The 27705-nt window shown below is 41.1% G+C and overlaps 1 protein-coding gene across 2 annotated transcripts in view; it reads right to left on the bottom strand.

The window, feature by feature from the left end:
* The window catches only part of syne2b (spectrin repeat containing, nuclear envelope 2b), a 183159-nt gene that overhangs the window by 53993 nt on the left and 101461 nt on the right, over nucleotides 1–27705 (bottom strand). For both annotated transcript variants that reach the window (XM_024267764.2, XM_024266355.2), the window contains 22 exons: nucleotides 26567–26711; nucleotides 26258–26458; nucleotides 25904–26163; nucleotides 20500–20650; nucleotides 19267–19422; nucleotides 19008–19148; nucleotides 17971–18147; nucleotides 15816–15953; nucleotides 14943–15128; nucleotides 14742–14855; nucleotides 13031–13183; nucleotides 12866–12955; nucleotides 12676–12804; nucleotides 11682–11792; nucleotides 11166–11240; nucleotides 5710–5880; nucleotides 3722–3937; nucleotides 3502–3618; nucleotides 2110–2222; nucleotides 1920–2031; nucleotides 1571–1693; nucleotides 35–193 (listed from right to left, as the gene is read on the bottom strand). In XM_024267764.2, the coding sequence (XP_024123532.2) occupies nucleotides 35–193; nucleotides 1571–1693; nucleotides 1920–2031; nucleotides 2110–2222; nucleotides 3502–3618; nucleotides 3722–3937; nucleotides 5710–5880; nucleotides 11166–11240; nucleotides 11682–11792; nucleotides 12676–12804; nucleotides 12866–12955; nucleotides 13031–13183; nucleotides 14742–14855; nucleotides 14943–15128; nucleotides 15816–15953; nucleotides 17971–18147; nucleotides 19008–19148; nucleotides 19267–19422; nucleotides 20500–20650; nucleotides 25904–26163; nucleotides 26258–26458; nucleotides 26567–26711 (3238 nt within the window). The remainder of the gene's footprint in view (nucleotides 1–34; nucleotides 194–1570; nucleotides 1694–1919; nucleotides 2032–2109; nucleotides 2223–3501; nucleotides 3619–3721; nucleotides 3938–5709; nucleotides 5881–11165; nucleotides 11241–11681; nucleotides 11793–12675; nucleotides 12805–12865; nucleotides 12956–13030; nucleotides 13184–14741; nucleotides 14856–14942; nucleotides 15129–15815; nucleotides 15954–17970; nucleotides 18148–19007; nucleotides 19149–19266; nucleotides 19423–20499; nucleotides 20651–25903; nucleotides 26164–26257; nucleotides 26459–26566; nucleotides 26712–27705) is intronic.

The raw sequence follows: 27705 nt of genomic DNA, 5'->3' as shown, positions 1-27705 counted from the left end.
ATGATTAGGGTCACAGCGGTCCAAACTTGCCCACCTGCAGCCGCAGGAGTGAGAGTTGGGCCTGGTCCTCGTGCGTCACCACAGCGTCTGAGCGCAGCTGAGTGTTGGTGGAGGACAGAGACAGGGCCGCTCCGTGCAGCACATCAAACAAACCCTCATCCAGCGCCTGCCGGGAGCTCGCCTCAGCGGCGGCCTGAGCAGAGAGAACACAGGAACGTCGTCAAAGAACGCCTGTCAGGTTGTAAGAAACGTGAAAATGATTTCTGCACAACTAATTAAGCTCAGCGGTGAGTGCTGGGGGGTGGTGGAGGTGTGGGGGGTGGAGGTGGAACTGCTGCTCCTCTCAGTAGATTTTCTCTTTTTCTCTGAAAGTGTGAAGTCAACTTTTTTTGTTTTTGGTTGATTTAGTAAAAGCACATCAGTACAAGGGCTGTTTTTAACTTCTTTAAGAATCCTTTTGAAATTTTTTGACTTTATATAAAAGTTAGAATCACATCACGACCCTGATGCTGTTATTAATTCATAAAAAACAAAAATGTTTTTTATGTGTATTCTTTCTCATCTTTAAATAGTATAAAGAAAACTAACAACACCGTTAGGCGGGGGTCGGGTCCTTCTGGCGCCTGGCTGGAGCGTGGGGGGGCTCCATTGGTTGTGGGGTTTGGTCTGGGCACCGTGGGGTGTGGTGAGTGCGGTTGGGTGGGGGATCTGGCTTGGCTTGGGGGGTGGTCCTGTTGGTAGTGCTGGGGGTGCTGGCACGGGCCTCGTCCCGGGGGGTCCGCCTGCGTCGGGTGGGCCGCTCGCCTGCATCTGGGGGCTAGGATCACTCCCTTTCTGGCTCTGGGGCGAGGAAGGGCAACCCTGTTGGGGCCCCTGTTACTCCGGGTCTTGGGGGTATTTCCGTTGGGAGGGAAGGGTCCCAATAGATACGGGGCCTAGGGCGTCTGGCGGGTAGTGGTCTCTACTTAGAAAATTGGTGGGGGCCGCTTCTGGTTGGGCTGCCTTGGTCCCATTGGTGCTGGATCAGTGGGTACTCGGGGCGGGGGCCAAGATTGGCCCCTGGGACTGGCTCCTTTTTTTCCCTGCGTTGGGTGTCAGGCCTGGGGGGTCAGTTCTTGATGTGGCCCCTGTTCCCTGGGGCGCTGAATAGGGGGTTTAAAGGTGACTGATTCTAGGAGCCCAGAGTGAGGGGGGGGGGCCCACAAAGACTCTTAATGCAAATTTGTCAGTGTGTTAGGGGCCCTATAGAAATTATTTTCATGGGGCCCAAATTTAGGGTGAACTACATGGCAGTGGCCCCTCTCCTGTGGCTGCTGTATGGATTTGCCCCTCCCCTCGGTTTTAATTGCACCTTAGACATGTAGGACCTTGGTGGTGGTGGTGGTGGGGGATGCTGTGAGCAAACAGTAGACGCCCTTTACACACACCTCTAACACCTCGTCCTCACTTGTCTGTTCTAAATGATCTGAATGTACTTGCCTAAAATCACTTCAGTACAAATGTATTGACAGGAGGTTTTCAGCAGCCCCCCCATCACCCATGTGTCACTGCTTTGATTCTGGCTCTTCACCTGTGCAGATGTGCACCCCAGCTGCTTCAGGCGGCTGATGGAGGCTTGGAGCTCTCTCAGAGTTTCTGTGCCGAACATGCATCCTGCTGCTCCATCAAAGGCCCTCAGAGATGAGTCTGTCACCTTCAGAGGGGGGGGAGGAAGAGGGACACACACAGAGGAATATCAAAAGAAGAGATGAGGAAACACACAAGTCTAATCAGGCCCTGCAGGAGTCCACATCACACCAAGAGACAACGACGTGTTCAAAGAAGGTGATAATCAAGCACGGCCAAAACTGATTTTTCTTTTCTTTTTGTGTTGGGAAAGTGATAATCGAGCTTCTCGGTCTTGGTGATGAAGGCCTCACCTCACACCAAGGAAGCAGGCAGCTCTCCTCTAAAGCGAGCAGCCGAGTGTTAAGAACATCCCACTTCTTCAGAGCAGAGTCCTCCCCCCCAGCAGCCTCAGGAGGGGGCCCCCTGCAGGACACGGACAACATTACACTTCCGTAGGAGAACTGAGGAGCTTACAAGGTACAAAGAGGAGGAGTCAGTTACCACGGTGATGACTCACTGCCGTCCTCGGATTCGAGGCTGTTGGGTCGGCCTCTGCCCTGCTGGGCGACGGCCTGAGTGAGCCCCCTCTGCTGCGTGAGCTCCAGCTCCAGATCCTGCAGAGAAGAGGCCCCGCCCTCATTTACATCCAGGAGTGAATGTTAAACATCTGCACACAAAACCTCCATCAAAAGTTCATGTCATACAGGAACATCCTGCTTCTAGGTTTTACTCACCATTTAGATTTTTCATCAGAACATTTAATAAAACTGCCCTGCACAGTGGGGTAGCGGTCGGCACTCTTGCCTCAGAGAAAGAAAGGCCAGGTTTAAATCCTGACTGAGAACTTTCTTTATGGAGTTTGAATGTTCTTCTGTACATGTGTGAGTTTTTTCTGGGTACTTTAGGCTCCTCCCACAGTCCAAAAACATGCTTAATGGATTAGATGGTAACTCTAAGGTAGGGGTGTGAAACTCAATCAAAATCCAAAACACAATTTAGGTCACGGGCAAACAGGAAAAACATTTGTTAAAACTACATTTTTAAAACTTTAAGCTGTAATTTTAAAACACAATTATGAACTAGATATATAGCATTACCTGTGATAATGATAGTGTGAATGCTGTAAGCTGAATTTGGCTGCTGAAGATGCTGAAGTAAATAGCTGAAAACTGAAGCGAATAGCTAGCCAAAATATTAGCTAAATGCTAAATCAGCCTAAAAAACAACGACAAAAAAAACTTAGGTTAGCCAGAACAGCTGGCATGTAGCTGAAATATTAGCTAAACCCAAAAAATCTTAATAAATGCCAAAATAGTCCAAAAGCTATCAGAACGACAATTTTTAAGACTTTTGAAACAGTAACTTTTTAACATAATTATGAATAATAAAAAGGCAGGAATATTATTCCAGAATAAATCATCCTAAACCTTAAATACATGTCTATATTTTACTCTCCATAAAAATATATTTTGTCACATTTATACAAGTTAGAAATAAGTGTAACATAACATTGGGCCATTAATAACAATAAAAGAAAATGATCTGGAGGGCCGGATAGAATTACCCGGAGGGCCGGATCCGGCCCCCGGGCCTTGACTTTGATACATTTGCTCCAAGTTGTGTTTGGGATTGATCGTGTGCCCTGCTACAGACTGGAAACCTGTCCAGGATGTTCCCTTCCACCCGACAGCAGCCAGGACCGGCTCAGGAAACTCTGTCACCATCGCCCCCTAGTGGTTACCGTAGGAATTATAACTTAGACTGACTCCGACCAATCACTGTTTGCTGAGAATTTTGGTTCCAACATGGCAACGTCTTTATCGTGAGAAAACATCAACTGAAACGACTTCATTTTAAGTTCATAGTAATAAGTGAGTATTAAGTAATAATTACCCTCTGTTGCTGCAGGCTGCTTTGTCTGAGAAGTTTATTTTGCGGCGAGGAAAAGATTTCCTGGACACTGCTGCTGCGCTTTAGCACAGACTCAGACTTTGTCTGGAGGACAGAGCTCTGAGGAAAGGAAGCATATAAAGATGAAAACCACGTTTCCTGCCGACATGTTTTATAAAAGACGTGTTTGTCTCTTTTTGTGGATGTGTGGAGCTTAATGAACCTGTTCTTCGGGTTCTCCGTCACAGAGGTTTTCTTTGCCATGTCCATCCTGCAGCAGCTGCTGGAAGGAGACCAGCTTGACTTTCAGAAGCTCCAGCCTGCAGATCAGATGCTCAGCCGCCTCTCGCTGGGACGCTTCATGTGACTTCTGCAGGTCCAGAGCGGAGCTGTGCTCGGACAAGCTGCAGACCTTCTCCTCGATCTCCTGGATCATCTCCTGAACATGAAACAAAGACACATTTCACTTTGTTTCTGTTATTCTGCTGTCACAGCTGTGACGATGATACATGTTAGCTGTTTGCAAACTCTGTTCTGAAGCCTCCACACTTCTACAATGTCTGGAGAGAATGCATGACTGAACAGGAAGGAGACAAACCATAGACAGTCTATCACCACCCATCACACATCCTGCCTTCTTTCACTCACAAGGACAGTTCATTTAGTGGTGAAAGACTCAGACATGTCTCGTTCATGAAGAAAAGCTCTGGTGTTGTTTAGACAGGAGGAGCTCCATGTCTGCAAAGCTTTCTCCAGCAGTGAGCTGCAGCCGAGCTTCACGTCCGGCTGAAGCTGGAAGAGTTTGTTTAATGTGGTTAGAAAAGAGGAAACTGGAAGTACTGAGATAATGAGATAATATGTTTCCATGAAAGAGGATAGAAGTAAAGGGATAAAAACTTCATTAAAATCCTAAAGTTGTCTTTGCAGAGGAGACTCACTAAGTTCATTTAACTTAGAAAATAATTACATTTTAATAACTATTTAAAGACATTGTTACATTGCATCAAATAGGAGTGATTTTGTGTGACTAAATTCCAACAACATACAAGTGCCCATGTATGTTGTTCTAATTCTACAGGTTTTGCACTCAGCTCAAAGAGGCGGAGCAAAGCTCCATTCATAGAAGCATCCATCCTCTATTCACCACCCTCCAGATCATTTTATTTTATTGTTATTAATGGTCCGATGTTATCTTGGACTCATTTCTAACTTGTATAACTCTGACTAAATGTTTTTTTATGGAGAGTAAAATATTGAAAGTTATTTAAGGTTTAAGTTGATTTATTCTGGAATAATATTCCTGTCTTTTCATTATTCATAATTATGTTAAAAAGTTACAGATTTAAAGTTTTAAAAATTGGCATTCTGCTAGCTTTTTGGATAATTTAGGCATTTATTAAGATTGTTTTAGGCTGTTCTGGAGTTTTTCTAATATTTCAGCTACATGCTAGCTTCTTTGGCTAATTTAGGCATTTTGAAAAAAGTTTTTAGGCTGTTGGAGTTAGGCTTATATTTATAACACTTTTTCAGTTTTTTATTGTATTTAAAAGTTTAGCTATTTTTTCAGCTAAATGCTAGCTGTTTTCGCTAATCTAAGTTTCTCTTGTTAGTTTTTTAGGCTAATTTCACATTTAGCTAATGTTTTAGCTGGCTTTCAGCTTCAGCGTTTTCATCTATCAATTTCAGCATCTTCAGGAGCCAAATTCCTCTTACAGCATTCACACTAACATTATCACAGGTAATGATATATATCTAGTTCATAATTATGTTAAAAAGTTACAGTTTTAAAAATGTAGTTTTAGAGTGTTCGATAAATGTTTATCCTGTTTGACCCGTGATCTAAGGTGTGTTTTAGAGAGTGTCGCCCCTGTGTGATTGAGTTTGACACCTCAAATTGCTCTATTTCAACTTTTTTAAAGCATGAGCCGCACACATCTCAGAAACGTTCAGGTGTGAGCACTGCTGTGTAAACAAACGTATGGCTTCATGTAGCTCAGACTCTTCACCTTTGACCTCTGCTGCTGTGGAGTCGGGTTTCTCCTCAGTGACGAGGTGACAGAAAGGTGATCCCTCTGGCCACATGATCTGACCTGCCAGGTAACTCTGCATGAGCGGAGTTAACAAATAAAAGAACTCCGTCTTCTATTCTGGACAGGTCACCTGCACTCCCTATACACAGGAGAGGGCTGTCATTGTGGGGGAGGAGCCTACCTGATAGGTGCGGAGTTGCTCCTCTACGCCTTCCTGCATGGCAGCTCCAGCAGACGCCACGCTCTGCAGCCACAGCTCCAGCTGGCTCACCTGTTCCAGACACAGGTGGAGTGTACCTGCGGGTGGGCGGGGCCTTGGCTGCGTCTCTGCCGGCCGAGGTTCCTCTGATCCCTGAGGCACAAACACAACACACGCAGCTAGACTGTGCTGCCCCTGGGCGACAGGGGAGGAGGAGGAGGAGGAGGAAGAGGAGGGCGTCACCGGTCGACCTGCAGCTTGAACCCTGAAACTAATTCACCTGTCTGACCCACATGTTTTGTTTCGCTCTTTCTGTCTGCTGCTCTGCCCCACCCACAAGTGACACAAAACACTTCCTGGAGCGCCAGCACTGCTCTGTGACAGAGGTGGAGCTCAGGTACAACAAAGATCAGCTCACATCCTCTCCCTCATACAGGTGTGGTTTGTCTGAGGTTTCTTTAGAAGAGTGTTGACCTTTCTCCCTGAAGATGAACACAGTCTGCTTTAACCCTTCCGCTCTCCTTAGTTTGTTTACATTAAAAGTGGGGTCATCTGGACCCCCCAAGACAGTGCGCTGAACTTTTTTTTATCTTTGATTTTTGAGTTTCACTAATGTCCTTGACAGACATAAAATCCTGTCCACCTTTGTCATGGAAGAAATCACATATCAATATGTGGTTGGAGTCAACTGGACCCCAAAGAGAGCGGAAGGGTTAAGGAGCTGATGACTCAGTCAGCTGCTCACTCTGAGGTCATGATCAGCTTCAGCTCTTCCAAGTGGCAGAAAGATGAAGACAGATAAAGTTTCAGGTGAAGAATCGTTGTTGTTGAAAGGATCTGTTGTCGTTTTGAGAACATTGTGCAGGAAAAACTGGTTTCTGCAGCTTTCCTGCACACATGCATCTGCAGGATCATCACAGCCATCTTTTCCTTCTCCTTCATCACTTTGTCTTTTCTTTAATTGACTGTAGAATAAATCCATGTTAGAATATGAAATAAGATCCAAAATAGGTTTCTATTATTTTTATAAATGATGTGAAGGGATTTAAAACAACAGGAAGAAACAGAAAAATGTTTAAGACATTTCTGAAAAGTAAAAATCCTAACAACAGTATCTGTAATTCTCCATCAATCCATTGTAGTTTATGAACATCATACTGACACATTTTGACTGTATTTGAGCTTCATTTGTCACAGAAAATCAATTTATTGTCATTAACCAGAATTAAAGTTACATTAAATTCTAATCTACTGGATTATAAATCAAGTTTTCTATTTTTAAACAAATTGAAGTGTTCCTCGTGTTTTTAATATATGGTAGGAGTCACTTCATTTGCTCTGATTCAGTTTTTTGCTTATAAATTTGTGTCTGAAATGCTCCAGAAACAGTAAAATAAATAGTTTTTATTTTATCATTGATGACTTTACACTTCCTACTGCATTTGCTGCATTAATTATATGGTGTAGAATGTCTTTTATTTTGAAATGCAAACCTCTGCTACACTGTATAAACTATTTGATATATTTTGTTAAAAAGCTATTTTGTCTCCATGTTTATGTTTTATTTGTGTTATCTTATTTTTCTAAAGGGTGAGTGAAGACTTTGTGGTTCCTGGTGGGTTCTGGTTGGAGAGACATCGACCTGAAAGGTTTTTTAAGTGTTGAAGGTTGCAGACCTCTGATCTGGGATAATTGTGTGATTGCTTACTAAGCAATCACACGCCAGTGATTCTGCTGCTCTTTCCCATACGTTTCTTGGCACGTAAAAACTCAATCACACTTTTATCGATTTTATCAATCTTGCTATCAAAACATTCAGAATATTACTGTTGGTATTTCTGATATTCATAAACTTTATAGTTTTCGAAATTTTGAGCAAAATATGCCCCATAGGAAATGAAGGAGAACATCTTCAGATGTCAAAATTTGAAGTAGATTAACATTGAAACTTTAAATATATTCATGGACTATGTTACTATGTTTTCATCTTAGAGTTTAGCTTCTATTTTAGCAACATGCTAACGTTTCTGGCTAATTTAGTTTACAGAGAAATTTAGGCAGGTTGTGAGTTGGCTAATATTTAAGCAACATGCCAGCTTTTTTTTTCTAATTCGTTATTTACTGAGTTTTCTTGTGCTAGTTTGGAGTTTGGTATTATGCAACACACTATATATTTTTGCAAAATTGGCATGTATTAGGGATTTTTAAGCAATTTTACTATAAATGTTTCAGAAATTTAGGTCACCTACAGCGCTCTTTTATAGTTCTTTAGTGAAATTTCCAGTCTTTTAGCAAAATAAACATTTTGTAAATAACTTTTGCATTTTCAGCAAATCCCTTCAGTGATTAAAGTAAATTGTGTCACCACTTCTTGCAAAACGCTTTAGCATCTTCAGCAAAAAGCATTCCCATTATGCAACTTTTGTAGCTAAAATTGGACTCCAATTTATTACCTTCAGCCTAGATCTTTTCAGGGTTATGACAAAAGTTATTCGTCTTAAGTTCATTAACTATAACTTTCTGGGTTTGTAACATAATTAGGTGAATAACAAACATCGTAAAGTTAGCTTTTGATTTAAAGTTTAATTCTCCTTTTGAAAAGAACTTGTAGATGAAGACGAATGCATCTGTGGCTGCTCCTTCTGATGAAAAAAAATATTCAAAATGTCAAAGGAGTGCAGTGACCGCCTGTAATGTGAAGATCCTCTTCTGTCGGTCAGTGTGTGTGGTATCTCAGGTGTTCTGCAGCTACAGTTCAGTGCAATGCTCCAGTCAGGCTGTTTCAGAACTCCATTTAGGTAACAAACACTCCATTAATCATTCCAGTCTGAACAGGTCTTTATTAGTTCCACATGCAGATCACAAACATTCTCAACAGGTGACTGAATCCACCATTTCATTTCAATAAACTCATCTATGATACAGTATAAAACACAGCTCACCCAATGTGGCCTTCCACCGGGTCATCACTGACTCGTCAAAATAAAGCTCCAAAAGTCACAGTACAAACATCCGCCGCGCACACTGAAGTCCAACAAGCCGGACGCCGCGCCGGAGCGTCCGTGTTCATGTTTGAGTTTTTGACACACTCAGATCAGAGTGATCCTGCCAGATCAGCAGTCCTTCATCTTTGATCCTTCAGTGCAGAAGCAAACAAACGTACAGATGAAAACGCTCTTCCACACTTATACCAGTCATGTTTCTCAGAGGACAGCCTCAACTCCATCCAAGACAACTGCTGGGGGGCGGGGGGTGGCAGCTTAGGGTCAGATTTATAGATATTTCTAATGTCAAGACCAGTTTTTAATCCAGAAATACTCAAAACAAAGCATACTACACTATTAATACTGTGATAAAGTCAGTTTTGTTGGTGACATTCACTGAAGAGGATTTAAATAGAATGTTCTTTAATAAAAAGTTCAGTTTAGGACTGATTCAGGAAGGAAAAGCTGAATGTGAGGCACCACAGTCTGAAGGATTCTGAATCTTGGTTTCAGGAAAGAAGAGAAAAAGATCATTCTGACTTTATTTCATGCGACATGGAAGCCATGGTCAAAGGTGTACATACAACTCAACACTGTGAGCAACGTTTCAGTGTAAAGTCTAGGAGACTGCACATCTCTGCTGGGATCTAGAGTCGGCCTTGGAGACGTTCTCGGTCGAGGCTGCCGTGTTTACCGCGCTCTCGGACACGCTCTGAGCTCTGAGTTCAGGAGAACTTGCTTCTACGGAGTCAGTGGAGCCCTCAACACCCTAAAGAAACATGAGCAGGGTTAGAAGATCAGTCAGGTCAGTGTGAGGAGTCTGTGAGCTCACCACAACTTCAGATGTTACCACACACACACACACACACACACCTTTACTGTTAAGAAACCATGTTACACATTATTACTATAGTTTCTGAAAAGCCGTCTTTGGTTCATTTGCTCTAAACTGTGTTGCTGCAATATGGAAATTCATCCACTGAGAGACAAATAATGTTTGTTCACATTTATATTCCTGCAATCAGAATTAGATTTTACAGCAGAGGCAAGAAAGATCTGCAGGAGCTCTAACTAGGGCTACAAATGATTATTTTAATACTTAACTATTTTAATTTGGCCGCTGAAGATGAAAACGCTGAAGCTGATGGCCAGCTAAAATATTGGCTAAAATTGCCAAATTAGCCTAAAAAAAAACAAATAAAAAGAACTTAGGTTGGCCAAAACAGCTAGCATGTAGCTGAAATAAATAGCAAAACTTCAAAATATCCTAAAAAAACCTTTTAAAAAGCCTAAATTAGCCAAAACAGCTAACATGTAAATATCAGCTAAACTCCAAAATAGCCTAAAAAATCTTAGTAAATGCCAAAATAATAAAAAAAACTAGCAAAATGCCAATTTGTAAACTTTAAAACTGTAACTTTTCAACATAATTATGAATAATAAAAAATCTTGCTCAAGGAGACTAACCAGAAATCAATTAAAGAAAAATAAATCAAAAAGTTTCAAATCGTTAAAAAGTAACTATAAAGTAAGAAGTGAGAAAGCAGTAAAAGTAAACTAACTCAAACTTTAAGTTCACTAGTGGAACTTCAACATTTTGACACATTTGAAACAAATAATCAATGGACGTCATTAAGTACAAACAGTATTAAGGTGCACAGAACTATTGAACACATTTTTTTTTTTTCAAAAATTAAGGAATTTTAAGTGTGTCTGAAAATGTTGTCAGGGTTCACTTAATTATTGGGATTTCCTTTTGGTTTGTTAGATTTACATTTCTGGCGGAGATGCACCAACAACTGTAAAGTTAAATATTTTTATTTCATCACTGCTGACGTCACACTCACTACTACTTTTGCTGCACTGAAATGATTATATGTGACAGTGAGTCTTTTATTTTGAAAGGAACTCATGTAACCTTCGGTCAAAAGTTTTAAAAAAGGCAGTTTTCTTTTAATGTTTGTGTTTTATTCATCCAAAATGAACAACAGTTCATTTATGTTTATCATAATAGTAACAATAGTATAAATACAAATCCATGTCTTACTTTCTAACGGGTGAAGGAAGATTTTGAGGCTCCTACTGGGTTGTAATCATTGAGAAATTCAAACTTTCTAACAAATGTGTAATAACACGTGTGAAACGCTTGATTCCATCTATAAATATGTAATAATACCACGTGCTAATTAAAGTGCATTATTGTATTGTTACACAACTGTGCACATTTTTTTCTTCACTGTAAAAAGAGAAACTTTGAATCAATTAACAAAATTTCTGTCATTTGTTACATTTGAGTTATTAGTTTTTATTTAATAAAAATTTCACTTGAAAATGTCATTTAATAAAAACTAATATATTTAAATGCTTTTGTTAACTGATCCAACGTTTCGCTTTTTACAGCGCTGGGTTCTTCTGACTCCTCATTGCTGGTGGCTGCAGGTGTTGTGTCGTCACCTGTGTGTCGGCTCTCGGTTCTGCGAGCTCTCGGTTCTGGTCGGCTCCAGATTCTTCACTGACGGCTGCAGAAGCCTGACACCAACAGAGATACACACAGAATTGGACCAAAATATGAAAGCACAAACATGACAAACAGCTTTGATTTCATTTCTTGGCAAAGTGCAGAAATGTTCAGCATTGCAACACTGCCCTCTAGTGGAAACCAAAGTCAGTACAGCAGAGTAACAGTCGTGTAGGAAACAGTCAAACACCAGGACAGAGGAAAGATGTGGATGTAGGATCAGTAAAAACAAGAGGGTGAAGTTAGAAGGAGTTAAGAAGGTGGTGGGTGAAGCCTCAGAGTGACCCTGAATATGTAACCCAGGAGCTGCAGCTCAGCCTCGTTACTGAACGCTTGTCTGATGTCCGGCTGACTTATCTTTCTGAGACAATCTATCCACTTGTTCTTGGAGTTACTGAAGTGATACTCTAAACTCTGTGGAGATCAGACTGAAGATTTTCCCCGGCGTTTACCTTTGAGGGAGCTCCCAGGAAAGACCCGAAGAGCCTCCACGCAACACCTCCTTCCTCGTCTTCCCTCCTTCCTCCCTCTGCTGCGGTCTGGTCAGCCACAGGGGGAGCGGCCTGACGGGGAGACAGGCTCGTGCAGATCAACACTCGTTTTTATCAACCTGGGACATTCACTCACAGAGGTTGGAGTTTTGCTCAGAGAACTGTCACCATTAATGTAAAACTAAAATCCTTCATTAAGTTTGAGTCACAACTGGATACGGGCTGTGAAAGATGGGCAAACCTGGAAATATCTGAATTGGGTTTTTTCTGTGAGGATGCTGCGGGTACCACGTGGCCTGTGTTGGGCATTAGCATGCAGTCAATAAGGGGCCCTCACTAATGACTAGAACAGAGGTGTGAAACTCAATCGCACCGGGGGCCAAAATCCAAAACACACCTTAGGTCACAGGCTGAACAGGATAAACATTTACTGAACAAACTAAAACTACATTTTTAAAACTTTAAAACTGTTCACTTTGGATTAATATTCTACCCGCTGATCGGGTCACATGTCCAAAGCTGAGTTCCTGATTGGTAGATGCGATGCGGCGACCTGTCAAACTTCAGATATTTAAAATTTTTCCTGCGTCGCCCGATTTGCGCTGCGTGGCTCAAATCGAGCTGCTGGCAGACCTTTGCGCTCAACTTAACATTGGAACAGCGCAAATCACGCTGGGTGTGAACGCACCGTTACAGCTTTGGTAAAAGAGTCGAAGCTCAGACATGACCTAACTGTGGAAATCTTGAACTAAAAGTCTGAATTCTGATTTTTCTATGTTTTCACTGCCGTTCTGAAGTTCTTGTTTTCATGACTTCACCGGCTTCAACTTTCCTTCATAACAGTATTGCTGCAGACCAAAGAACTGCAGGTAAAATGACCTTTTCTGTGCGTGCACAAGTATTGTAGAGCTGAAGAGTTGTAGAGTTTAATGAAGTGAAGCTCTGATGTTCTTACCTCAGAGCTGTCCGGCTTCAGGGAGCGACTCTGGGGAGGTGGACTCTGCTCCACGGTCTGCAGGACGCCACCAGACCTCCTCAGAGGGTCCTCCTCAAAATGCACAATCCTGATCTGGCCCTGCTCCTCCTGCAAAGGTCCACAGGAGATCATTGTGTGATCACAGCGAGACTCTGACATTCTGTCTCACCTCAATGTCGTCAGTGGACCCCTGCAGTCTGGATGACACCTTACTCTGAACTGGAGTTTGAGGCTGCTGGATGAACAGAGCGGGAACTTTCTGCAAACCCAGAAGGACAGACGGTTCAGAAGGACCGGATATCTGTCTGTCCATCTGTTTGAAGGAGTAACTGACCTTCTCCAGCTCCAGCAGCAGAGTCTGCAGCTGATCCACCACCGTGAAGACGCTCAGAGTGTTTTCAGCCTGCTGCGGGAGACAAAGGCCCGGCTTGCACTTCTGGATCTCGGCGACTGTTCTCCTCATGGACTGAATCCTCTGCTCAATCATCTGTGCAGAAGGACGACATGAAGACGTCTGACACTTACAGCATCACCACAGGTCTCATAAATCAAAGTCTGCAACCTTCAACACTTAAAGAACCATTCGGGTCGATTTCTCTACGACCAAGTTTTCACTCATCCTTCAGAAAAATAAGATTCTGGTTTATATTTATGTTTTTACTACTAACACGAGACGTCTACATTTTTGGCATAAATAGAACATAAACATGAAGAGAAAATAGCTTTTTAAAAAATATATAATAGTTTATAACTTTGACAGAGCTTTGCAAGACTTGCTTTCAAAATAAAAGACATCCTGCACCAGGAGTGTCAAAGTCAATCACACAAGAGGCCAAAATCCAAAACACACCTTAGGTCACGGCCGAACAGGAGAAACATTTATTAAACACAATAAAACTACATTTTTAAAACTTTAAAACTGTAACTTTTTAACAAAATTATGAACTAGATATATAGCATTACCTGTGATAATGCTAGTATGAATGCTGTAAGCTGAATTTGACCGATGAAGATGCTAGTGCTGATAGCTGAAAATGATGAAATTGATAGTGAAAACACTGAAGCTGATAGCCAGCTAAAATATTGGCCAAATGCCAAATTGGCCAAAAAAACTTAGGTTAGTCAAAATAGCTAGCATGTAGCTGAAATATTAGCTAAACTCCTAAATAGCTCAAAAAACTTTAGTAAATGCCAAAATATTCCAAAAAGCTAACAGAATGACAATTTTTTAAACTTTAAACCATAACTTTTAACATAATTATGAATGATAAAAATGCAGGACTATTCCAGAATAAATCAACTTAAACCTTAAATATATTTAATATATTTTACTCTATAAAAATATATTTTGTCAACTTTATACATGTTAAAAATGAGCGCAAGATAACATTGAGCCATTAATACCAATTAAATAAAATGATCTGGAGGGCCGGATCTGGCCCCCGGGCCTTGACTTTGACACATGTCCTACATAGGATCAAGTCAATGCAGTAGGAAGTGTAAAGTCATCAATGATTAAAGAAACAGTTTATTTGACTGTTTCTTGTTCCTTTTGGAGACAAAATCATAAATACAACCCACAAAAACGAAATCAGAGTTAATTAAGTGACTCCTTCTTTATATTAAACCCATGAGGAACACTTTAAATTCTTGAATTTGTTCGAAAATAGAAAATCTGCGGTTGATTATAACTTAATGTAGCTTTAATTCTGGTAACTAACAATAACTGGATTTTCTGTGATAAATAAATCCAAATATTTCGATATGACAATGATAAACAACAAAGGATTGATGGAGAATTACAGCTACTGTTGATATCATTCCTAGTGGAATAATTCATACTGTCCTTCAACTGTTTGTGAATGAGATGAATAAAGTTTAGGTTAATTGACTTTTACTTTTACTGCACCACTTACTTACTTTCTCTTTTACAGTTACTTTTTCATTTTTTAAAGGTTTTATTTTGACCAAAGAGCCGCAGGTTGCAGACTCCTGGCCTAAAGCTATTAGATCATACAGTAGAAGACGTGCAGCTTCAGTCTCACCTTCAGTCGGCTCTCTCTGGGGCTGGGGAACGTCTCTGGAGAGGTCAGCAAGGTCTTGATGTCAGCCACTTCATTCTCCATCTGCCTCACCTCCTTCTCGATGGCCTCCGTCTCCTACGAAGATGTCAAAAGCAGAACTCTGTGGAATGTGACTTCAAAGCAGGAGAATGATGAGCGTGTTCAGGAAAGAGAAAGACTCACTGCAGCTGCATGCTCCAGCTGATGCAGCGGGGAGCTAAAGCTGTCCTGCACAGCAGACACCTGGAGGCTCGCCTCATCCAGCTGCTCCTGAAGGAGCGTGGTGTCATAAACCTGCGACATCTCCGTCAGGACAGAAGTGAAGCTCTGCAGCGTGGCCTGGATCTGGGCCGCATCGTTCAGCACGATCTACAGCACAGAAGAAAGGTTTTCCTTCTGTTAAACGGTATAAAACAGGGGTGTCAAACTCAATCGCCAAGGGCCAAAATCCAAAACACGCCTTAGGTTGCTGGCCGAACACGATAAACATTTATTGAACACTCAAAATAGCTAGCATGTGGCTGAAAAAATAGCTAAACTTCAAAATAGCCTAAAAAATGAAAAGGAACTAAATTAGCTAAAAAAGCTAACATGTAAATCTTAGGCAAACTCCAAAACAGCCTAAAAAACATTTCAGGAAATCTAAAATTAGCCAAAACAGCTAGCATGAAACTGAAATATTAGCTAATCTCGAAAGTAAAAAATAGCAATTTTTAAAACTTTGAAATTGTAACTTTTAAACATTATTTTGAATAATAAAAATGCAGGGATATTATTCCTGAATAAATAAACTTAAACCTTAAATAACTTTCAATATTTTACTCTCCATAAAAATATATTTTGTCAAAATTATACAAGTTAGAAATGAGGACAAGATAACATCGGGTCATTAATAACAATAAAATAAAATGATCTGGAGGCCCGGATGTAATTATCCGGAGGGCCGGATGCGGCCCCCGGGCCTTGACTTAGACACGTGGTATAAGATCACCACGCATGAGCCAGAAGGAGCAGAGAGCAGTGTAGGATGGGCAGCATGGGGTGCAGGGGGCTGACCTGCAGAGCGTTTACATGGCTTCTCAAGCATTTGGCCGTGGTGTACGTGCACGGGGCAGCGAGCCACGTGCGCGCCTCAACCATCCAGCTCTCAGAGCTGCCGATCATCTCCTTGTGCTGCTGGAGCCATGAAGGAACCTGAGGAGAAACGCAGACGACAGGTTTGTGCTGCATCATCATCATCATCATCATCATCATCATCATCATCATCATCATCATCATCATCATCATCATCATCATCATCATCATCATCATCATGCTGCTGTCAGTATCAGTGTTGTGATTATCATAGTTTTCATTGAGAATAATAAAACAGAACATAAGTCAATTTGATTGTAATTATTTTAAAGTTAATTTTTTTGAAGATTCTCCAAGAAAGAAAAAGAAAACATAAGAATGAGCTAAAATATTAACGATTGGTAAATTCCAATCTACTCCAGATTATGTCATTCTAATTTTGACCTTTATTCTAAAGAATACATTGTAATCTATAGAATAAAAGCCTTCTAAACAAATGGGGACAGTATAGAGAAAATTCCTTCCAAATTATACATCAAAGAAACCTCCAGCCTCAGTCAGGTTGACCAGAGAGGATAGAACAGAGACAAACATAGAAACACTGGAACATCTCTTCAGGAAAAATGACAGTCATTGCAGAGATGAGAGAACTGGAACAAATGAGCACAAAAACAGCAGAACATCTGTTATAAGGGTTTGTTATCCACTGAAACGAGGATGAAGACGGACAAACTCAATAATAACTGGAACATATGTCATCAAACAGAACATGATAGTCACTGTGGCAGTGAGAAAACAGGAAGCAGAGGAGAGCCATCATCATTATTTCTGTCATCTTTATGATCATCTTTGTGTTCATTGTCTAGATCAGGGGTCGGCAACCGGACACGAAACACAGAGGCAGCCAGGATGTGACAACCATCAGCTCTTGATCCGTCGTGTGTTTGTATTTTCGGATTTAATAAGAGTGATCATCTCTTCTCCCAATGATCTTTGTTCCCCATAGTGTCACAGGGAAAGGGTCCATTCACGAAGAGCTGTCACTGAGACCCCGCCCACTGTTGGTTTTAGTTTTTCTCCTTTTTTGTTTGTTGTTTTTGATTATAAAACGCTTTGAGCTGCAACACATGAAAAATGCTTTTAATGCTTTTTAAAAGATTGATTGATTGTTGAGTTCCTTTTGTTGAATAATAACCAAACAAAGTCAGATTATACTCAGACTTTCTTTCTGTTCTGTCAATATGAAATGTGAAAAAGTTTGAAATTCATGTTAAAGATGATCATCACTCCATTTACTGGGGCTGAAAATGAAGAAACATGCTGTCCAGTTGCTGAAAATACATATTACTATAACTAGAAAACAAACAAAAAGTAAAAACATTGAATTTTATATGCAATAAAAGCATCATCTCAGAATGAATTTACATTCAGTTACTCAGACTCTGTCTTATAATGTAACAAAAAATACAAAAGCAAACAGTTCTTAGTTTTTTTATGGTTTTAAAATATTGATGGTATTTTGCTCTGATGTATCCAATCCTGTCGTTGTTAGTATGACAAACCACAAACGCAGTACTTTTGGTTTCAAACAAACATAGTTAAATTCTATGTTTAAAAAAAAATTGTGACCCGCTGTTTGTGAATTTAAGACATATTGAAAATTATTTTTTTTATGAATATATTAAAGTTCATATTATAGTTAGAAGAGGCTGGATATCTCAGTTAACTGGTGTAGGATCTGGGTTTGGTTTCCAAGGCGGCAGTGTAGGTCCTAAGTTAAGACTCTTCCTGCTGCTGGATACTGTAACGGAGTCTCTCTGTACCTTAAAAATACAGGATTGTGTCAGGAAGAGCATTCAGCGTAAAACTCTCTGCCTAACCGCCTGTGTGAATCAGTGAAAGCTGATTCTGATCAGATGCTGAAGTCATCTTAAAAAAAAAAAAAAAAAAACCCCAGAAGAACAGATGTGAGGGAAACTTATTTTTTAAAATCATAACAGAAAGAGGGTGGACTGGGAGCTTCCAGCAGAGTAGGAACTGTATGTTTAAAAATTAGCATAATATGAGGAGAAACTACAACATTTGATGAAATCAGGGAAAACATCAACAGGTTAGACTCGGAGTGTGCGGCTGTCACCTTGCTGAGCAGGGTGGTCCTTTGCTCTGCCTGTTTGGCCAGAAGTGAGTACAGCTGCTGGACCTCCACCAGGCCCTCTGTGAGGGCCAGCGCCTCCTGTGGCTCCTCCAGATCGTGCACGTCCACCTCCAGCGCCGCCAGACGGGAGTGCCACATGTCCAGCTCATCCCAGACACACTTCACACAGAAACACAGATGCACTCAGACATGACAACACTTTAAGGCGGGGGGTCAAACTCAATCACACAGGGGGCCAAAGTCCTAAACACATCTTAGGTCGCGGGCTGAACAGGATAAACATTTATTGAACATTCTAAAACTACATTTTTAAAACTTTAAAACTGTAACTTTTTAACATAATTATGAACTAGATATATAGCATTACCTGTGATAATGCTAGTGTGAATGCTGTAAGATGTATTTGGCCACTGAATATGCTGAAAATGATAGCTAAAAAGCTGATATCACTTGTAATCACTAAAGCTAATAGCCAGCTAGAATATTAGGTAAATGCGCCATTAGCCTAATAAAATGGGAAAAAAACAGGTTAGCCAAAACAGCTAGCATGTAGCTTAAATATAAGCTAAACTCCAAAATAGCCTAAAAATCTTAGTAAATACCAAAATCATCCTAAAAACTAGCAGAATGCCAATTTTTAGAACTTACAAACCCGTCATTTTTTAGCATAATTATGACTAATAAAAAGGCAGGAATATTATTCCAGAATATTTCAACTTAAACCTTAAATAACTTTCAACATTTAAACATTCAACTTTCAACATAAAAAAGATATTTTGTCAAAATTATACAATTTAGAAATGAGTGTAAGATAACATCGGGACATTATGTACAATAAAATAAAATGACGGACAGAATTACTCAGAGGGCCGGATCCGGCCCCCGGGCCTCGACTTTGACACGTGTGCTTTAAGGCCACAAAATGTTTACATTTAAGTGTCAAACATGAAATCTCAGGCTGAAGTTGTCCTGGTTTGGAATCATTTAGGACTCTGGTTTTAGAGTGACCTATGAACTACCTTCTGAGTGACCTTGGCCTCCATCACGCTGGAGCTCCTCTCCTCCAGTCTCCTCTGAACTGATGTCAGTCCAGTGTGGACGTCAGAAAGCTTCACTCCCAGTCTGTAGTTAGGACCGCTCTTCCTCAAAGCTTCACCCACCTGACAGGAGCACATGTCACATGACGAGGGTTCATCGTGATCATCTCAAACTCCTGACACCTCCCCAGACTGCATTTTAACGTCTTTAAGGAGCATTTGAACCTTCCAGACTGCTTACCTTTGATTCTATTTGACCGAGTGAGTTTGTGACTTCCTGAAGTTGGCTTTCAATCTCCAGCGGGACAGAAGCGTCCTTTTCTTTGTACTTCCTCTGCAGGTGTTCCGTGATTCGCTGCAGTGAAGCTCTGTGTGCGTCCAGCTGCCCGTAAACCAACTGAACGAATGAATGAAAGAATGCATCAATGAGGAGAAAAATGAGAGAACAACACCAAAATACAAATATACTAAATACGATTGGAAAGTTAGTACTTTGTAGATACATTTTTGGATGTAGATATTACTTTTGCTAATATTTAAACACAGTTAGAAGGTTTCCCTTTCAAATGGTGCCACAATTGTAAGATGAATGTTTTTGCTGGATGAACAGCAGAGATGAGGACATGAAAAACTTCCCAAATCCTCACTGCCAACAAGATTTACCAATGCAATTGATTTGGAGCTTTTTGTGTCAGAAGTCAAATCAGGATCTGCTTAAAATGAACAAAAAAGATTGTAAATATGAAAAAAAAAGTGAAAAATTGAAAACAGTTTTAAACACTGAAATACATATTGAAAACTTGAAAAATTTTTTAGAAAATTTGAAAAAAATAAAATTGAAAATTTGAAAAAATAATCTTTAAAATATAAAGAAAAAAAATGTAAATGTCCACTGTCTATATCTTTGGTTCATTGTCTACTGAACAAGTTCATTGAACATTTGTTTATGTCAATGAACTCCTAAACAATATCTTCTGCATGTCCTGTGAAACGACAGGAGCTAACGATGCTAACAACTGCTGCTAAGGACGTTTCTGACGACCAGATCCAACGACAAACCAAATGCAAAGTTTTAAGCATAAAGAAAGCTGAAACATCACAAAGTAAATACAAACATCAAAGACGCGTGGGCATGCAGAAGATATTGTTTCAAATCTTATTTCAAGTAAAAAAACGACTATCTGTCTTGAAAGTAGTTGAATTTTCTTAAAATAAAATATTTTTCAAGATAAAACGACTCAACAAGATATTTAAGATTTCTTGTCTTAAAACAAGTCATTTTTACCTGACTGAAAAGTTAATTTTGTCTTAAAACGAGTAATAAGATATTTACACGAGAAACTAAACAAAAACTACTTGGTAAGATTTTGTGTTTCTGCAGTTTAGTAGGAATTGAACTTCATATTAAGGCGGGGGCCACAAAACATCATTTGGGGGCCGCAAATGGCCCGTGGGCCGCCAGTTTGAGTCTCACCTGGGTGCTGCTGTCCTCATCTTCAGCCAGTAGGAGGCGACCTGCAGCCTCCATCCAAGCGCTGACGACGTGCAGATCCTCTCGGACCTTCTCCCTGTCCTCCAGCTCCCGCTTGGCTGACAGCAGGGCGTCCCTGCTTTTCTGCTTCACACTGACAAAGTCAAGCACAAGAAAAGTGTGAACCTCTAATAAGTGGAAGCAAGAACAGATTCTAACAGGCCTGTAGAGATGTGGACTACTGGTGTTTGACTACCTCCAGAGTGAACAGATTTTCTATGCAAAGCAAGAGCTGCACTCACATGATCCAGAGCGTCTTTTATCTGGAAAATTATTTATTTGAGCTTCTGTCAAATGTAAAAAAAAAAAACAACCACATTTTGAGAGATGCTAGGTTCTTTTTATATTTTTGCTTTTGTTTGTGCCAAAATATAAAATCATATTATTAAAAGAAGGTCATGAATTCAAATCCGAATTTCTTAAAGGCTAATGTAAGACTATGTGGCTCCTTCTAGGTTTTGATCTGTAGAAATCGAGCCCAAATGGCTCTTTAACTGTTAAAGGTTGCAGACCTCTGCATTAGGGCCAGCAAGAACGCTTTACCACACGTCTCTGCTATATAATAACACTGTATGACTTGTGATTGGTTTGGAACTTATTAAGCAGAGGAAATCCCCAAAAAGTCAAGGCTAGGGGGCCTGATCCGGCCCTCAAGGTGATTCTATCCGGTTTTTATTTTATTGTTATTAATGGCCCGATGTTAATCTTCAAAGTGTCATGGTTCCACCCTCAGTTTCAACCCCTGACCACCAGAGGGAGCCCTCGCCAGAGTTTTAACCTTGCTGCTCCCTGACTACATCCCCCATCAGCCACTGCCATGGCTTCCAGTCTCAACAGCTGGTTTCCATCATCATCAGTACCATCCTGCATTTAAACCCACCTCAGCCACTTCTCCAGTATGAAGTCTTGGTTTTGCAGACAGTCTGAGCAGTTACTCCTAGTTTGATCTTCCTGGTGTTTGACCTTTGCCTGAATCTCCTTGTTGTCCTGCCTCGCTCCTAGTTTTGACCTTAGCCTGTTTCTGACCACGCCTCTGCTTGTTCCTGCTGTTTCTTCCCCAATAAAATCTATGGTTGCAAATGGATCCAACCGCCTCTGTCTCTTCATCACACTAACTTGTATCATTTTGACAAAATATATTTTGATGGAGAGTAAAATATGAAAAGTTATTTAAAGTTTAAGTTCATTTATTCTGGAATAATATTCCTGCCTTTTTATTATTCGTAATTATGTTAAAAAGTTATGTTTTTAAAGCTTAAATATTTAGTTTGATAATTAAATGTTCATCCTGTTTGGCCCGCGACCTAAAGTGGGTTTTGGATTTTGGCTCCTTGTGCCATTGAGTTTGACACTCCTACTGTAAGGTAAACTGTAGGTTTGGCAATAATTATGGCCCGCAGCAGCAGTCTACTGACTGCAAGGACCATATTGTTTTTGCTTAAACATTCAATCTTTCTGCGCCTTTGAGCCAAAATTTCACCCCCGCCACATGAACGAAAAGTACCTCAAAATTTTATCACACGTAGGGAAAATTGAAAATGAATTTTTGGCATGTTGCGCGTGACCCCGCCCAACACGATGACATCACGGCGAGCGTTCTCGTCAAAAAAATGAATGGGCCGAAAATCGTTTATGGGGCCAAAAAAAAATATTTCGAGATACGCAAACGAAAGCCCATGCCACGTGTCGGGGATAAGCCCTGGAACATTTGAAATCATTATGGGATGGCCGTCAAGCCGAAGGCTTGGCGGCCATCTTGCCCCGAAGTCAGAAAAATGGCGTTTTTCACGTTTTTCAACAATATGGGAAAACGAGACTTTTGTTTGTCCGATTTTCACGAAACTTGAGAATTAGGTCCTCAGCGCGAGTCTACAACGACCCAAGAAGTTTCATTGACCTTTGACCTTGGGAAGACGCCGCCATTTTGAAAAGTTGAAAAAAAGCACTTTTACTCAAAGCTACAAAAAGAAATACCTCCTAGGGGGTTATATCAATTGTTATGTCACATCACTGGCCATAAATGGGAATGTACTGTGAGAAAAATGTTGGAATTAGAAGTTGTAGAATTTGAATGGCGTGCGCGTGGCAAGGTCGCAACCGCCACGGTTTTAGCTAGCTCGCACATATTTTGGCCGATTTGCGCAAAACGGGTATTCACGCGTGCGGAGGCTCAAGCTGAACGAAACAACGTAACTTTCGAAACCGTAATGCGTAAAATGCGGCCCTGGTACGCAAAAAACCGTTACGAAAAAAACTGCTGACTCAGCAAAATCAAAAAAAAAGTTTTGAATTCGCGAACGAAACCAACGTAGCCTTATTGGATATATCCATGGCTAAATTTTACATTATTATGGGATGGCTCCACGACCTACCACTTGGCGGCCATTTTGTTTCGAAATCGGACATTTTGTGAATTTTACAAAGTTAGAACGTAGCTTTCGTTAGTCCGATTTTTACGAAATTTGACCCACATGCCCCTGGCGTTAGTCTTCAACGACCCCTGAAGTTTCGTTGACCTTTGACCTTGGGAAGGGCCGCCATCTTGAATTGTCCAAAAAAACCACTGTTAGCACCAGCTTTAAACAAATATAACTGTTAGGGATATTCATCAATCGTTCCCAAACGCTTTTGGCATCATTGCGAAGCTTTTGGGAAAAAATATATGGTGTTACAAGCTATAGATTTTGAATGGCGTGCGCGTGGCGAGCTCGTAAATGTGGCGTAGTGTTAATACACGCTCAAATTTCAATGCATTGCAATGAGATTTTAATATGTTGACCCCATGCTTAAGCTGTAACAGGTATAACATCATTGAATATGACCATATAAGGAATGTGGGCGTGGTTAGCAAATAACCTCCGTTGCTAAGGGGATCCAAAAGTGTACTTTGGCCGATTCTTGCGAAACTAACGTCAATCTGTTCGGTGACCTCGGGCGAACAAAACATAAAATGGTTGCTATGGCGATAACACTAACAGAAAAGCCGCCATTTTGAAAAAAGTGCCTTTTTAAGCAATTTCTCACTTACATCCCAAGTGAAAGCTTTAACAAGTGTTATAACTTAAAATATGGTAATATAGGGAATGTGGGCGTGGTAAGCAAACAACCTCCGTTGCTAAGGAGATCAAAAAATTTACTTTGGCCGATTCTTGTGAAACTAACGTCAATCTGCTCGGTGACCTCAGGCGAACGAAACATAAAATGGTTGCTATGGAGATAACACTAACAGAAAAGGCGCCATTTTGAAAAAAGTGCCTTTTTAAGCAATTTCTCACTTACATCACAGTACAGCTATACAGTAAGGGGAGGGGGGGTTAGTGGTGCATAGTGGCTGCTTAGCAGACGAGTTGGGGTCAAAGGTCAGCGTCAAGGGCAGCGATGGTGCGTAGGGGCGGGCAGCGAGTGCGGCGTTGGTGCGTATGAGCGGGCGGCGAGGAACAGGGCGAGCTGCGAGGGGGAGGGCTGCGAGAGAGAGGGCGGCGAGGGCGGGTAGCGGCGAGGGTGAGGGCGGGTAGCGACTGCGGGCCATCCAACGCCGCTTGCGGCTTTAATTAAAGTTTTTATTGCTGTCGTTTTGTTGTTGAAGTTTTTGCTGTTGGAAGTGGTTGTACATTGTATTTTTGTGGCAGAAAACAACAACAAAGTCTTTTTAATACTATAAGCATCCATATAGACCAGGGGTCTTCAACCTTTAATGCTTAAAGAGCCAATGGTGTCAATTTCCTACTGACAACAACCCAGCAGGAGCCATTAAGTCTCAATTCATTAGATATTAATTTTGTTTTTGTTATTATAACTATAACACTTGTATTCCCTGTGATAATGCTAGTGTGAATGCTTTTAGCTGAAAGTAGTCGCTGAAGATGCTGAAGCTTTTTGCTAAAAATGGTTTATTTTAATTGCTGTAGGGATTTACTGAAAATACAAAAGCTATTTGGAAAATGTTACATTTGCTAAAAGACTGGAAATTTCAATAAAGAACTATGAAAAAACTCTAAAGTTGATCTAAATTTCTGAAAATTTTGTAATAAAATTTCTTAAAAATCCCTAATACATGCCAATTTTGCAAAAATATTTAGAGTGTCGCTTAAATATGAGTTAAACTCTAAATTAGCATAAATAAAAACCCCAGTAGATGTCAAATTATTTTGTTCAATATTTCAAAAACTATAAAGTTTATGAATAACAAAAATACAAGCAGTAATGTTTTGAACGAGCTGAACGTTTTAATACCAAGATTACCGGAAGTGTGATTTGAGTTTTAACATCCCAAAAAACGTACAATAGGACCAGGAGAATTTTTAGAGTGTGACTGCTTGCTGAGCATTCACACAATAAATATAAATGAACTATAGTTTGTTTGTTTTTTTTAGAAATATAACATAATAAAGAGAAAATATCTTTTTTTTTTTGCTAAATATGAGATCGTTTGTAACTTTTGACAGAGGTTCACATGTCTTCCTTTCAAAAGAAAAGACTCCGTGTCACATAGGATCATTTCAATGCAGCAAATGTATTACGTAGAGTAATGTCAGCAGTGATAAAAAAACAGTTATGATACCACTTAACCAGAACAGTATAAATCTAGCTAATCAAAACTAAACCAGAGCTCATTAAGTGATCTTTACTGGATTAGTTTAACAATTCCATCCATCTTCTTGACCGCTGCTTCCCTTTCGGGGTCGCGGGGGTGCCGGAGCCTATCCCGGCTACTGAAGGGTGAAGGCGGGGTACACCCTGGACAGGTCGCCAGTCTGTCACAGGGCCTCAATCACACACACATCCACTCTCACATTCACACCTAGGGGCAATTTAGAATCACCAATGAACCTATGAAGCATGTTTTTGGACGGTGGGAGGAAGCCGGAGTCCCCGGTGAAAACCCACGCATGCACGGGGAGAACATGCAAACTCCACACAGAAAGGTCCCAGCCGGGATTCGAACCGGGGCCTTCTCGCTGTGAGGCGAGAGCGCTAACCACTTGCGCCACCGTGCAGCCCTAGTTTAACAATTAAGATCCTTAAATTAGTTCAAAAATGAAAAAATATGCTTCATAATCTGGTGCTTCTTAATTCTGGTTGTGTTTACTGATTTTTTGCAATACACAAAAATCTGTCAAAATGTTTTAGTTCGTCTTGTGATTCGTTCGTCCTTCAGCTGTTTGTCATTGAGTTACGTTTAAGTTAGTTTTCTTTTGTTTTTTTTTTTTACTTTACAGTTTCGTTTTTAGAATTAAAACTTAATTTTTTCTTGAACCAAAGAGCCACAATGGAGGAGTAAAAGAGCCACATGTGTTCAAGGTCAGAATGCAGTAAATGAAGTTAGAACCGGCTCAGACCGCCTCACCTGCTGTATCGGCTCTGCATTACTTGCAGCTGCTGACAGACTGGGATGGGAGGAGCCTGCCCCAGGTGGGCGGGGACACCCAGCAGCCTGGCTGTTCGCAGTTCCAGTCCAGAGAGGGCTCGATGCTCACAGTCCGCGCGGTCCTGGTACTGCTCCAGGGACTGCAGCAGGTCGTGCAGATCCTCGCTGGAGAGTTTGAAGCTGTCTTCCTCTGGGAGCTCCGCCTCCACCTGCTGCAGGATCGCAGAGGCTTTCTCCAGCTGCATGAAGACGTTCACAACCCTTTGTTATTGTGCCACTTCCTACAGGGTTTTAGATTCACCTGAGTGAAAACTTCAGGTGTTGTTCTCTTACACTGTCAGTGACGCTGATCCACTCAGAGACTCTTTGCTTGCTGCGAGCCGCCACCTCTTTTGTGCAGAGACGTAACTCCAGGAGGCGTCTCCAGACAGCTGCGGCGCCGGCCTCCCGGGTTCTGCAGCAGCTCTGATGTGGACACCACTCCCTCAGTTCCCCCAAACATCTCAGCAGAGCCTCTGTGTCTTCAGACAGCTCCTGAACAAGAGAGAGTCAAGTCTTTGTGTTTTTGTTTTGTCATCAAGTTGAGCCAAAGAGAAGAAGGCGGTGTGCGACCTCTGAAGTGTTGATGACTTGTGTACATACTGTGAGTTGTTCCTGGTGGTTGATGCTGTCAGCCAGACAAGTCGTCTTCAGAGAAACCAGCTCCAGCAGACGCTCCTCTGCAGCTCTGACTCTCTGAAGGATTTTCTCCTGGGACTTGGTGTAGTTTGCGTGCTGCTCGACACACCTGCATGTATGCACAATGGACAATCTCAGCCTGATGAACACACATGTCACTTAGATAAGTTTTCATGACCTCATTTCACAGAGCTACACAACAAAAGCAAAGAAAGAAAGAAAGTTGTCATGGAACTTTTTAATGGGTGGCCGTGGTGCAGCGGTAGGGCGGTCGACTCCTGATCAGTAGTGAGCGGGTTCGACTCCCGCCTTGCCCGCCCATGTGTCGAAGTGTCCTTGGGCAAGACACTGAACCCCGAATAGCCTCTGGTGGGAGGTTGGCGCCAGTGTTCGGCAGCGGAGCCACCACCAGTGTGTGAATGTGTGTGTGAATGTGTGAATGGGTCTGTGACTGTGAAGCGCTTTGGGCCCTCGAAGGAGGGTAGAAAGCGCTATACAAGTATGTGCCATTTACCATTTAAATGTTAGTTAAAACATTCTCATCTATTCTGCTTTGATATGAAGAGAAGCTGAAACTGCAGAAATTCATGTTCTGCCAGTTCTTTTTGCTGCTTCAATTTGAGACAGAAGGTTCTTGATTTAAAATAAAGTCACTGAGAGGAAAGAAGGATAAGGAACTTTCTGTGGATCAAGTCATAACTTCCTGACTTCCAGGTTTCTTCTAACATTAATGCAGATCAAATGGATTCCTTCAAAGTGATCATAGTTTTTGAATTCCTGAGGTCTGTTTTATCTGCTCTCCTGGGTAACAGAATAGTAAACCTCTACATAATCAACACAACAATTGAAACAAAAAAAATTGCATTACCTGCGATAATGCTAGTGTGAAGGCTGAAGATGCTGAAGCTTTTTTCTGAAAATGGTGACGCAATTACTTTAAATGTTCCTGAAAAAGTAAAAACTGCAAAATGTTACATTTGCTAAGAGACTGGAAATGTAATTGAACAAATTTAAAAGAGCGTTGAAGTTGACCTAAATTTTGGAAAAATTTGTAGTAAAAGTGCTTAAAACCCCCTAATAATAGCCGATTTTGCAAAAAATAT

The sequence above is a fragment of the Oryzias melastigma genome, linkage group LG22 (genome assembly GCF_002922805.2).
Source record: "Oryzias melastigma strain HK-1 linkage group LG22, ASM292280v2, whole genome shotgun sequence".
In the NCBI taxonomy this organism is placed as follows: Eukaryota; Metazoa; Chordata; class Actinopteri; order Beloniformes; family Adrianichthyidae; genus Oryzias; species Oryzias melastigma.
Note: the sequence above shows the minus strand (reverse complement) of the source record. Positions and strands in the feature narration are given on the sequence as shown.